Source organism: Temnothorax nylanderi, unplaced genomic scaffold (genome assembly GCF_030848795.1).
Source record: "Temnothorax nylanderi isolate EJ_2023f unplaced genomic scaffold, tnyl_v1.0 TNYL_tig1146_pilon, whole genome shotgun sequence".
Lineage (NCBI taxonomy): Eukaryota > Metazoa > Arthropoda > Insecta > Hymenoptera > Formicidae > Temnothorax > Temnothorax nylanderi.
The window spans coordinates 1-14,474 of record NW_027250208.1 but is presented as its reverse complement, the minus strand read 5'-3'; the positions used below and the strand labels follow the sequence as shown (position 1 = coordinate 14,474).

The 14,474-nt window shown below is 33.1% G+C and overlaps 1 protein-coding gene and 1 pseudogene across 2 annotated transcripts; both read left to right on the top strand.

Annotated features, from left to right (window-relative positions):
* Positions 1–266: 266 nt before the first annotated feature.
* Positions 267–2,039, top strand: LOC139786777 (uncharacterized). Of its 2 annotated transcripts, none has more exons than XM_071725895.1 (5): positions 267–381; positions 450–833; positions 940–1,065; positions 1,143–1,376; positions 1,450–2,039. In XM_071725895.1, the coding sequence occupies exons 2-5, from the start codon at positions 452–454 to the stop codon at positions 1,938–1,940; spliced, it is 1,233 nt and encodes a 410-aa protein (XP_071581996.1). In that variant the 5' UTR covers positions 267–381; positions 450–451; the 3' UTR covers positions 1,941–2,039. The 2 variants fall into 2 exon arrangements, with proteins under 2 accessions (XP_071581996.1, XP_071581997.1); XM_071725896.1 differs by having other exon boundaries at positions 274–381; positions 504–833.
* A 1,061-nt stretch (positions 2,040–3,100) lies between these two features.
* On the top strand, positions 3,101–12,403 carry LOC139786783 (putative nuclease HARBI1; annotated as a pseudogene).
* The last annotated feature ends 2,071 nt before the right edge of the window (positions 12,404–14,474 follow it).

The following is a 14,474-nucleotide window of genomic DNA, read 5'->3' as shown; positions in this document are numbered from 1 at the left end:
TGTTGATGTTAAGAAACATATGTTTGCTCCAGTTTTAAAAATGGCCTTGGAATCGTATGATCTCACTGACGCTGTTAAAAATGGTTTTAGAGCCTGTGGCTTATATCCATCCATTATATATATCCTGATGCAGTTAACTATAATGTTTTAAGCAAGAAGAGTAAGAAGAAAGACGCAAGCATTAATCTACATTCAACCAACAATTCAGATCAAGACAGTATCATAAAGAATACAGAACTTTTAGCTATGTTTGAAAAAATGTTATTTCTCCGGATATCATAGAGTCTTTCAAACAAGCTGAATCAGAAAACAAATGGAATGGTGATGTGAAATATGTGGCATTATATGAATCTTGGCTTAAGCTGAAAAAACTATGTAGTGGTGAGTAAGCTTTTTTAATTATCTATATGTATATATACAGCATCTAATTTGATTTTCTATTTGTATAGAAATGCATGATGTATCTTCAAATGAAGCTCTAACAGTTGACAATTCATTACCAGCTGATCAACCAATACCAAATGCTGATTTGATTGGTATGGCAACTAATAACGCATCCGGAGCAACTGATGAAACCATGCTTGATGCTTCAAGTCATTCCGACAACCAGCTGGACTTGTCTGTTATCAACGCAGCGGATGAAAACTCATTGGACATGAGTTATGCTATAACTCCAAGCATCGAACAAAATACTCTAGCAGAATTGCCAGTAGCAGAGTTAATTCAGTTGTACGATGAACTGGGCAATCGTGTAACAGCCACAGTTATAGCAATAAATGTTGATGATGTGACTATGAGCAGCGACAGCTCCCTAAGTAGCGCAGATACCAGAGGTCTGTTCAATTTTGTTTATAATAAATTATATAATAGTAATAATAATAATTATATAATACTATTTATAATAAATTATAAGTATACTAAGTAAATATCTCTTTCTAGTTGACAGTCAACTTGTACCGGAAGAAAAAAATAAAGATGACTTGGATAAGACTGACAGTGAAGAGTTTAATAGTGACTCGAATAGAGAATCAAGTAGTTCTCATTGTTTGAATATATCAAACAAAGGTTTGTAAAAATTTCTTTTTGTAAAAAGATATATTGTATACATAATTATTTTCTAATAAAAACTTTCTTATTTATAGATGAGGTTCTGGATTTCACGATAACTTCCGAAGGTACCAATGAGTCTGAGAATACTGTAAATACAGAGCAAGAAGACTCTCATGATTCTGTTAAAGCTCCTGTACAGACTGATACCTTAGAAAAAACTAGTCCTGTGTTTGGAACTTCTGTATTAAGCAAACACAATTCTATAAATGTCATAAATGACAATAACAGTCACCTAAGCATCAACGAAGAATCTAACTCAAGTACTTGTGAGTATTTTCAAAGCATTTTCAATTTTTTAATCGAAAATTGCATTTAATTACATTTTTTTTCTCATTTCAGGTGGAAGTAAAAATGATATACAAATATCACCTAAGCTACAAGAATTTTTCCCTGTACCTACGTTTACGAAGAAGAGAAAAAAAAGTACATCTAAAAATACCCCAACTGTGGCTGTTGTTGACGACCTGTTGATAGCGATGCAACAGAAAGAAGCAGAAAAAAAAGAAAAAGGGCAACAAATTTTATTGAACAAACAAGAAAGGGAAAAGGCGGAAACAATAAGAGACAAAGAAACAACTATTGTGAAGCAATATAATGAAAATAAGAAGAAAAAAATACAAAAAAAGAAAGAACTTAAATTACAAATACAGAATTTGAAGAAGGCAATCAAATCGGAAAACAGCAAAGAAAATGTTGGTCCCTTAACAGAGCGGCTCCAGAAAGTGAATGCCGAATTAGCTGAATTGGAAAATTCATTAATTCTAGAGGAAATGGAGTTTTTACAAACAAAAATTAAAATAAAAAAAGAAAAATGTGATTCCACTGTATGAAATGTTATTTTTGTTAATGTAACGTAACTTCTTTATTGTTCTTAAGTGCATTATTTTTGTACTAAAATAATAAAATTAAAAAAAAAATGAATACTAGAATGTATGTGCATTTATCACTTCTATTTCTATTATTTTATCATTATTATCAACTTCATTTACCTAATTGATATCCCGTATTAAAGTATTGTACAACTATTAGGTTCGAATGTGTCCAAGTATTGGAACATTGTCCAACTTATGGGTTTTAAAGTGTCCTAGTTTTACGTCAACTAAAAATGGTTGTCCAACTACTCCAGTATATAACCACGTTTTAAAATCAAGTTTAATTAATGTTTAAAAGCTCTATTTAAACCATTTTTTTTTTAAATTGTCTCTTAAATATGCAAATTATATGTGGGAATCGAAAAAATATTAAATTAACGATATTTTGGCTTTGAAATAACGAGGTTAAATTTTTTTTCAAAAAATCTGTCCAAGTATTGGGCATTTTACCTTAGAGACATATTTACGTCGGAGAACACCTCAAAGTTTATGAACGATCATGGAGTAAAATTTTATCGCGTAATACAAATTTGTTAGAGGTATAATTATCGTCATATTATCTGAATCATTATCTTAGACAGTTATTTATAAAATACAAATTGTGCGACTGAATGAAAAATGTAACATATGAAAATGTATTTGTAATTATATTATATATTATTAAAAATTGTTATAATAATTTTTTTTTAATTTAATGTAAAATTTACGACTGGAAAACATTTGCGAAAAACTTGTATGTACGTTAATATAATTTTAATAGTTGCATCAGTCTTGTTTACATTATATATATATATATATATATATATATATATATATTATTCGCTAGATTCGAGCGTTAATTGAATAATATAGTGAATATATAATAATATTTACAAGTAAATGAGAGAATTATACTAGTTGTTATTATTATTTATATTTATATTGTTTTAATTTAATTTTATAAAATATAAAATACATATTTCATATTGTAGATATAAATAAATAAATATATTTTTTAAAAGATAAAATAAAATATTTTAAACGAAAAATAAGAGTTTTATCCGCCAATATTATTCAACAAAAATGGTGTTTATTTAGATCGACACAATTTGCAAGTATAATTAGTAGGTATAACGTTCTGTCACGGCTGTCCATTTACTTGCCAATTGGGTCGATCTAAATAAACACCATGTTTTGTAAAATATTTTAACTAAGGAAAAACGCCGTTAAACGGTTAAGATTGGATCTTGGTTGCCTAATAATATTATTCGATTGAATTTAACGTATGTACAATTCTTCGTCTTAGCAAACCAACGCGCCATTCTCATACAGTACAGAGCTTGCAGTCACATTGCAGAAACGTTGTTTTAACGTTCCTGCAATGTGACTGCAAGCTTCTGTGCTGTATGGGTTACTTATGGACTTAAAACGTAGTTTCAACCAAAGCAAGAATATGTAGAATATGTTGCAAAAAATATAATATTTTAATGTTTTTTAGCAAACTGTTATACACGGCACGAAAGAAAACATGAGTAACGACAGAGAAAAGATTGCTAAAAAAGCAATCATTGTCATGGCAATATTAATGGGAAGGAGCCTTTTGTCCAATTACGAATTATTTGATTCTGATTTATCATCTGACAGTAAAACTGAAATTTTGTTGACACTTTCCTCAAAGAAAAAGAAGAAGAAGGCCCGACGCATCCAAGACTACGTTGAACAAACCATTCATTATTTTACTAACAAACAATTTCAGTCAAACTTTAGAATAACGCGTGAAACTTTTGAATGTGAAAGGATTGTGGATGCGGTAATACTTGGAGTGATATGTGATTTCAGTATAGCAAAAGTTTCTTTAATACTAGCTTACAATTAGTGATATAGTATAATGATCAACGTTCCTTCCTCTGCGCGAGTCTGTATAGCTCTGAGAGCGTAATGTATAGTCGCGGACAGAAAGGTTGTCCGAAAGGTTGTCCGACTTTGAGCCGTATTCATAGTATGAATACGGGTGTATAAGTCGGACAACCTTTCTGTCCACGAGTGTACATTTGCTTCGCTCTCCCGCGACACTCACGTGACACACACGCTACACTCACGCTACATCCACGCACACGGGAATACATACGTCTACCCTCTCTTGCGTGCTCTAACTCTTACCATAGTTTCTCGCGTATAATATTATTGAATTTGACTATCGTACAATATAGATGTACATATATTCTAACACGCCTCCTTACTTTATATTGTACGCTTTCCTATTCTCTTTACCTGATATTCATTAACATTCTAAATTTTTCAAACTTTTCTTTACACAGTGCCTTAGTAAATATATCCGCAATATTCTCATCCGAAACAACCTTACATACTTCAATCAAGTTTTCTTTCACACTTTCATGTACATAATGATAATGTATTTCTATATGCTTTGAATTTTTTGTGAAATTTCCATAATTCGCAATGTTAATCGCTCCAGAATTGTCTTCAAATATCTTTACAGGGTCACTCAATTTTACATTAAAAATTCTTATCAACTCTCGTATAAATTTCACTTCACTAACTGCCTCAGATAGTGCTACATACTCAGCATAAGTAGAAGCTTTTGTTACACACTTTTGTTTCCGCGATTTCCAATCAATTACATTTCCGAATAACCTAATTACATATCCAGAAGTAGACTTTCTATCTACATTATCGCCAGCCCAATCTGCGTCTACATGACAATCTATAATATCGCAGTTTTCATTTCTCTTATACTGCAAGTTCAAGTCTTTTGTTAAATATAAGTATTTCAATACTCGCAAAGCATATTTCCAATGTGTCTCATTATAACTATTCTGATATCTACTCAAATAGTTTACGCTATGACTTACATCAGGTCTTGTACTCGAACTTATATATAGTAAAGCACCTATCAAATTTCTATATTTAATATCTGACTCGCAATTTTCAGCCTTTTCAATTTTCAGATTCGTTTCCATTGGAGTACTATATAATCTACTATTCTGTAATTGATATTTATTAGCTAATGACTCTATATACTTAGTTTGACTTAATTTTATTTCGCATTTTCGATAATCATACTCTACATTAATACCAAGATATTCTTTAATTTCACCTAAATCTTTCATTTTAAACTTTTCTAATAAAGCCTTTTTATACTCTGAATTTTCCTTTTGCTTTTACCGCATATCAACAAATCATCGACATAAATTAATAGATATATAGCCTCTATTCCTTCTCCAAAAGTATATAGGCAATAATCAACATTACTTCTTTTAAATCCTAATCCTGTTAAATATTCATCGAGGCACTCATACCACGCTCTTGGACTTTCTCGTAGTCCGTATAACGCTTTTAACAATTTACAAACTCTATTTGTTCCATCATTGTAACCTTTAGGTTGACTGACATATACCTCTGAGCTTACTTTACCGTTAAGAAATGCTGTAACTACATCCATATGTTCTATAATTAAACCAGATTGACAACAAAAAGACAACATAATTTTTAAAGTTTGAGTTTCCCTGGCGAAAATAAGAAGCCTTATAGAGCGTTGACAAACGTTTGGTGAGGATTTTCTGAGCGTTTATACGCTTTCAAACGTTGTAAGAACACTTACACAACGCTGTTGGGTTGTAAACGCTTTCGGAACGCTTATCAAACGCTGTATAAAACGTTTCGTGAAAATTCTGTAATGCTAAGCCAACGCTTTTCAGAGAACGCTTAGTGAACGCTGATACAACTTCGTATAGAGAGTTTGCTGTCAGACTTTACAAACGTTTATCAAACGCTTTTCCCAACGCCGTAAGACAAGCGTTTTCCCCTTTGCTCAGCAAATGCTCTTCTAATGCGGCGAATTGTAGGGCGTTTGTGCAAACGGTTTGAGAACGCTTAAGAAACGCTTTATCCGGCGCCGTAAGACAAGCGTTTTCCTTCCGTTCAACAACGTTTTTCTAACAATGCCGCTAGGCAGCGCATCTTTCTCGCATTTAAAATACATCCAGCCGCGAATATAAGCAGACCCTCTGCGAGGCGAAAAGCAGATTTTAACATTTAACGCTCTTTCCGCCGTTTCTTCTAACGACAAGAGTAAACGCCTGTTAAACGCTCAATAGAGGCTGCATGCAGTTTCCAATGATGAAAGCAAACGCTTTCGACTTATTAACAGAGGATCTCTAAATGTTTTAGGCCCGGTCTACAATGGATGTATTGTAGGTCGTAAGTCGTAAGAATTGGCCAATCACAGTTAATTATTCTTCGACCGCAAGAAGAACCCTAAAGCGATGCAATTTCCGCTTTTCAAACGCTTTTCAAACAAATTACTGGCCGTTTTCAAACGCTCAACAAACTCCCGTAAACGCTGTGCAAACGCTGTAAAAATGCTGTGCAAACTTTCAAAACGCTTTACAAATGTCTTTCAAACGCTAAAGCGTTGCAATTTCTGCTTTTTAAACGTTTTACTGACCGATTCTAAACGCTCAACAAACTCCCGCAAACGCTCACGTAAACGCTTAACAAACGCTTATGAAACTTTCTATTTTCGCCAGGGTTTTGCTACAGGGGCGTATATGTCGTCAATTACATTCGTCTGTTGAAAGCCTCTCACGACTAACCTAGCTTTATACGTATCATCGGACTTTCTTGTATATACCCATTTTACATCTAAGACCTTTTTACCTTGTTGTTTATCAACTAGCTCCCATGTCTTATTCTCTTTTAAGCTTTCTATTTCTTTGTCCATAGCTTTTATCCAATTTTCACAATCATTACTATTCAACGCCTCCTCAAATGTATATGGAGTATCTACTCTACAATAATTTACATAAATATTACTAGAACTGTTTTCTGGATATCTTATTGGACCTTTTCTGTCGCGTGTAGATCTACGTGGAATCTCTAACTCTAACTTTTCAGTACCTTCCCCTTTTATTTTATTTTTCTTTTCTTTGATTTCGTTCTCACTTTCGAATACATTGTCACTTAAACTTTCATCTAGACTAGCGTTGCTTTCAGTGTCATCATGATTATACTCAATACCAATACATTTTACGTCTCTTTCTACAATATCAACGTGTCTCGCAACTATTATTTTATTATTTACAAGAACTCTATATCCCACATCGCTATAACCCAATAAGATACCCATATCTGCCTTTTTGTCCCATTTAGAGTCTCTACACTGTTCAGGTCTTTTTACAAAAATTTACTACCATACAATCGTAAATTTTCTACATTTGGCTTTCTCTTGAAAAATATTTCATACGGAGTTTTCTTTTCTATAGTATTAGCTAACGTACGATTTTTTAAATAAGTCGCTGCACAGATTATTTCTGGCCAAAATCTTTTATGTACATTTGCCTCTGCTAATAGACAACGTGCCATGTTCATTATTGTTCTATTAAATCTTTCCGCTGTACCATTCAGTTCATGTACGTACGCTGGACAATTGTTTATAATTATTCCTTTCTCTTTTGCAAATTTGTAGAAGCGATTATTTAAATATTCTGTGCCATTATTACATCTCAATATTTTTACTCTTTTTTCAGTTAAATTTTCAGATTCATTAATAAATTGAATTAAACAATCAAATACTTCATCTTCAGATTTTATGCAGTAAACTTGAGCTATTTTACTATAATCATCAATAAACGACACAAAATATTTTTCTCCTCTTAAACCCGCTGTTTTGAAGCTACCACATACATCAGTATGAATAATTTCTAAAATATCTTTTGCTTTTGTTCTATTGTTACTGAATGGCAAGTTATGCATCTTATTTTCAATACAAGTCTTACATTTCATAAACTCTGATTCAAGTTCGCTTGGAATGCCCACTAATAACTGCTGTTTACATAATGTATTTAGGTAGCCGAAATTTACATGTCCTAACATTCTATGCCATTTCTCCTTCGAACTCATGATATTCTTATTATTACTGTCGGCTGTATTTACTAACGTTTCTCCGTATTTCAAAGTACTTGTTATTTTGTAAGTTCGATTTTCCTTGTATGCTACAGCTATTAACTTATTATTCTCATCTATTATTTTTGCTTTATTTCCCTTTGAAATAATCGTATTGTTATTTGTTAATTTTCCAAAACTTATTAAATTGGCATTCATTTTTTCGGCATAAAAAACATTACTCATATTTACTTCATTTCGTTTACCAAACGCGTTGAAATAGCTTACTACATTCCCTATTTTCGTTGCTTTATATATCTATTATCCCCCAAATAAATATTGACTGGTTCTTTAAGCAAATACTTTTCTCAAAATAATTATCGTTATTAATTATATGATCGGTACACCCGCTATCTAATAACCACTGGATTTCGTTACCTAAACTGTCTTGACTATAGTTACTCTTCGCCGCGTGTGCCGTCGCTATCCATGCGCTCGCGCCTGATCCGCTCTGTTCGCTCGTGCTCGCTCCTTGTTGACCACGGAAGTTACTGCGTCCTCTGCCGTAGTTGCCTCTTCCGGCTCTGCCTCGGCTTGCGACCACGTGTTGAGCCTCGCCATGTTCCGCCGTTGTGTCCTGTTTGGCCTCCATCTTGGCACTCTCTTGCAAAATGCCCCGGTTTTCCACACTTAAAGCAGCTTCCCTTTTGACTCTTCTTTGCCGCAAATACATTCGATCTTCTTTCATCATGGTCGTTATTGTTTTTCATTTCAGCAATTTGAATTTTATTCTTTACGTATGCTGCTGTTTGATCCTCTTCTTTTAATGTGTCTATTAAATCGCCAATGTAACTATACTGGCTCGGCAACGTGTTCAACATGTAATTCAATTTTCCTTTTCGCTTATCTTAGCACCCGCGCTTCTCAATTCATTGACTGATTTTTCGAAATCACTAAAGAATGTTGCTGTATCACTATACTTCTCTAGTTTCATCTTTTCCAATTTATTTCGACACACAATCTGTAATGCCGTAGACTCTTTCAAATACATCTCGTCTAATTTTCTTATAATTTTATAAGCTGTAGTTTCTTCACAGATAAATTCCAGTTGTTTATTTGATATGGCACTATAAATCAAATTTATTGCCTTCAAATCATTCTCATCCCAGTCTTCCTTATCTGCTGTTACTTTTGCTCTGGTTATCACTTCATCACAATGTTTTAACTTTAGAAACATCGTAATTCTTTTCTTCCACATGCTGTAGTCTTCTCCATCAAACACCGGTATCGTGATTTCCTTTCTCTCCATTTTGTCTTCTTGCGTGTTCTCGAACGTTCCTTCGTGTTCGGACTCTCCTTTTATCTATCACTTCTACTCCACTCACACCGATGCTGGATCACCCAAGCAAACCAGAAGAACCACGCTCTGCTATCATGAAAGGATTGTGGATGCGGTAATACTTGGAGTAATATGTGATTTCAGTATAGCAAAAGTTTCTTTAATACTAGCTTAGTGATACAGTATAATGATCAACGTTCCTTCCTCTGCGCGAGTCTGTATAGCTCTGAGAGCGTAATGTACATTTGCTTCGCTCTCCCGCGACACTCACGTGACACACACGCTACACTCACGCTACATCCACGCACACGGGAATACATACGTCTACCCTCTCTTGCGTGCTCTAACTCTTACCATAGTTTCTCGCGTATAATATTATTGTATTTGACTATCGTACAATATAGATGTACATATATTCTAACAGAATTTTTACTTACTATTATCGGTCCGAAAGTAAAAAATACTAGTGAAACTGGGAGACCAATGGTCCCAGCTGAGAAACAATTATTAGAAATAATATGGTTATTAGCGACGCCAGATTCTTATAGGTACACACAGAAAAATATCGTTCTACAGCCAAGAAAAGCAATTACTCATTTTATTTTATTTGGTTTGAGTAATAGTTTTTCTTCAACAAAGAATATTTTCTTAATATTAGTTTTAAGATATACTTATCATAAGTATTAGAAAAGCTTATCATCATGTGCTTAAAAGAAGAATTTATTCTTCTTTCAAGTATATTCTGAAACTTTATCTAAGAAAAGCAACATAAGCTTGATTTGAATATTTACTGATTCTTTAGGTAAGAATATGAAATACTTGGCTGTATAGAACAACATTCTTCTAGGTTAGGAGGTTTTCGTGCGCGGTCCGGAGGGGTACAGTTTAGAATATTAAAATTTTTGTCTTCAGATGGACTCGAACTCGGTTCCTCGTGGTTATGAGTCTGATACTTTATTACTAGGCCACATCTCTGATTATATTCTTAGTGCTGCAGTATCTAGTTTTGACAGAAGTGATTCATTGATTTCAAGTATATTCTGTAAACTTTATCTAAGAAAAACCACATAAGCTTGATTTGAATATTTACTGATTCTTTAGGTAAGAATATGAAATACTTGAAATCAATGAATCACTTCTATGAAAACTAGATACTGCAGCACTAAGAATATAATCAGAGATGTGGCCTAGTGATAAAGTGTCAGACTCATAACCACGAGGAACCGGGTTCGAGTCCACCTGAGGACAGGAATTTTTATATTCTAAACTGTACCCCTCCGCACCGCGCACGAAAACCTCCTAACCTACATTCCACTTAGGAACTATAGAATTAAAGAAAATTAAATAAATAAAAATAATATTAATTGTAATCATCAAGAATACAAATTCTTTTTGAAGTAAACGATTATTCTAGATGAATAAAATTTTTACTTGATTCAAATAACGGATAAACTTCTCTCAAGAAAATGTGATATCTTTATTGAAGTATATGCTTCTCTTCCGTGGACTCTATATTGTAAGTAAACAGAATGTTCGTATTAATTTAACTCTTGAATGCTCCACCTCTCAAGAATCTCGTAAATGACACATGGGGTCTAAAAGACCCCAGCATGAAAAATGTCTCCTTACTCATTGATTTTTGATATTTAGTTATGAAAATTATTTTCAATGTTGTTCAAGGCTTAGAAAAGAGAATAAAATGCTTATATTGTTAAAATTTCAATTTCAACATAGTATAAAAAATTAAGTAAACTGAGTACTGCTAAGTGTACAAGCGGGTAGGTCAATCACTCAACTTTCATCAATGGGAGCATGAGCTCCATTTTTGGGGGAACATTTGAAAATATATCGATCTAAAGGGTTGGGGTCCGCTGGACCCCAGGGTGGCATTTAAGGGTTAATATTCTTGTTTCAAGTACTAAACTTGCTAAGATCTAGAATATGTTTTGAGTAAATGTGATACTTATGACGACTTTATGGTAGATTTGCTCATATATGAACTTATCAAATACTTGAAGTAAGTAATATTAACTTGTAGGTAGTATATATTTTTCTGTGTGTATGCTAAAATATATATTGTTTTTTATTTATACATAATATATGAATTTTCGCTCTTTCTGCACATCAAAAGCGAGTAATTCTTTGATTATAAGAGTGTATACTGTATATTATTTATTTATTTATTTAATTAATTAATTAATTAATAATATTAATTAATTAATTAATTAATTAATATATTATATATTAATATATAATGCTCTGTTAATTAATATATAATATATAATATATTAATTAATTAATTTATTTAAGCTATTACTATTATTTATTAAGTTGAAATCCTGGTTGAAATAATTTAAAATTGATGTTCTTTTATATGACAATAGATCGATCGGAGAAAGATTTGATTTAAGCAAATCTACATTGTTTTCCTGCGTTGTTCGAATTACGACAGCTTTAAATGTCATGGCACTTCAAATGATTCATTGGCCAACAGAACAGGAGCTTCCATTGATAAAAGAACAATTTAAAGCTATGGCTAGAATTGATGGTGTCATAGGTGCTCTCGATGGGACATATGTGCCAATTAAAGCGCCATCAAAAGATGCCGAAACGTATATAAATCGTAAAATGCAATACGCCATAACGCTGCAAGCAATATGCGATGCCAATTTAAAATTCACAGATTGTTATACGGGATACCCTAGTTCAGTACATGACGCTAGGATTTTTAGAAATTCTGATATTTATCATTCGATACGTCAAAATCCAGAAAAGTATTTTCCACATGATGAATTTATTTTAGCAGATAAAGCATATCCTACTTTGAAGTGGTGTATTACTCCATATATGAATCGAGGAAATTTAAGAAAACAGCAAGAGAATTTAATACACTACTTTCGCAGACAAGGCAAACAATTGAAAGAGCATTTGCTCTCTTATTTGGCCGATTTAGACGCCTAAAATATTTGGATATGAACGGAATCGATTTAATACCCGGAACAATACTTGCGTGCTGCGTTTTGCATAATGTATGCCTAGATTTGGTGATGATTTAATACGCGAATACGTACAAGAAGGTATGGACGCAATAGTGGAAAATCAACAAGAACAGATTATATACGAGAGTGAAAATGAAAAACGAGTTGGAAATGAACGTCGGGATGCACTGTGTGAGGAATTAAACCGTAATGATGATTGATTATAATATCCTTATGTTTATTAATTTGATTTTTGTTAAATATTGCGAATTCTTTGAGTACGACAAATAATATTTAGAAATAATAATGTACTTTTATTAATACATATAAGAAAGTAGGATTATACGGTTAAAATAATATATACCGGGCTAAATAATATAGTTTAATTTCGATCACCCGGGCGATTTTTAGGATTAACGCAGTCTACCGCATCTTTGGCACAGATTAAAAAAATAAAAACTCACGGTTTTTCTTCCCCATCCAAGAAAAACGACAAATTATTAAATCAAATATGCTTAAATCACTAACACTCAATATGGTTTTTCTTGGATGCGTACTCTAATAATCTTCTTGATAATCTATATTGACTGATATATAATTAATTTATGATTATATAAATATATTATATAAAATAAACAAACCGGACGAAACAAATTAAACAAATCTCACAGCTTTACATTTGTCCATCATGCTTTCATAAGAATCAGTACTTGATTGAAGAATTTTCTTTTTTTCTTCGTGCCTAGCTTTCTTCGTTTCTTCTCTTTCTTCAAACATCACTTTCAGGTCGCTCAGAGTCATTGCATTCGCTCTTTTTCGCCCTTTTTTTATTAACTTCCGCATCACTAAGATTTATCTGTGTGACTGTAAAATAGCAAGGTAACTCATAAAAAAAAACAGATTCTTAACTATAAACATTTATAATAAGTATATTTGTCATACCTTCGGATTTATTGTCATCTCGTGATGAGCTTGCTATAGCAACAGGAGGTAACATTGGGCTTATTTCCAAACAGTTCGTCAAGTTCCTCGAAGTTTTCACATTTTACTGGTGCTGCACCAGTACTTTTGGGACCCATATTGTCTATTTTTTTAAAGTACTTCTTCTTCATATATTCATTTTTTCTTGCATTGTGCTGCAACAAAATTATAGCCTTCGTGTTTCATATCGCAGGCAATTTTAGCCCAGATATCGTCCTTTTTTATGCAATTGGAACTAAAATCATCTTTGTATTTGTTATAACAGTAGGAGCATTGCTCTACTTTATCCGTCCACAAGCTTTTCATTCCTTTATCCGGAGTTCTTCCATTACTTTCTTCTAAGACTCTCGGTTTCGTATTCTCATCAGTTTTTCTCTAATTGTAAGTTAGAAATAAATGTCGTACAGCGAGACGAATTGGCTGCATCACTGAGATTTATATGTGTGACTGTAAAATAGCAATGTAACTTATAATACATAAAAAACAGATTCTAACTAAACACATTTATAAATTAGTAATATTTGTCATACTTTCGGACTTATTGTCATCTCGTGATGAACTTGTTATCGCGACATCAATATCTTTTTCGGGTAACATAAATTCGTATCCATACGGTTGCAGAATAGTTTCAATATGTTCTCAGTCAAAGAGATAAAATTAATTTTACCTGCTGTAAAAGTATCGTTTAAGGGGGTTATATTACTTGTTGTATTAATTGTAAACATTTTAACAATTAACTTCGAATTTCCATAAAGCAAGGAAGTAGATATTAAGCATAAAAAAGCGTGTTTGAAAACAGAATTCGTGTCTATTGAGACACGACAAAGGGCAATGTAGATACACCGAACCTCTAATGTATATTTTGTTAACTTACTTATTTTGTCGCGTAATAATACTTTTGACATTCTCTGCATCAAAAATTGGAACTCCACCGGCGCCTTCTACAACTTCGTACAAAGTTGGGATTGTGATCCACATTTTATCGCAGACATGTTCGAACTTCTTAATTCTTTTCTCGTGACCACGTGTAATACGCGGAAAAGTACGTTTCTGCGCATGACAGGTAAACTCTACCTCAGTCGCGAGCAGGGTACGTTGAGGAATGCCCGGGGTAATTTCTCAAGGCTTTCTGAACGCTAGTAGGTAAAGGTAGCTTTTTCCCGCTGACTTTCTGAACGGGTTTAGAGGCATTTTACTCTATGGGTAACGTTTACGAACGCAGCCCAAATGGTTCATTTTTCCACACAAAACCACGCCTATAGGTTGTGGTTCGGAAACGCAACTACCTGCGTTCCGATTCCCCACCTGGGT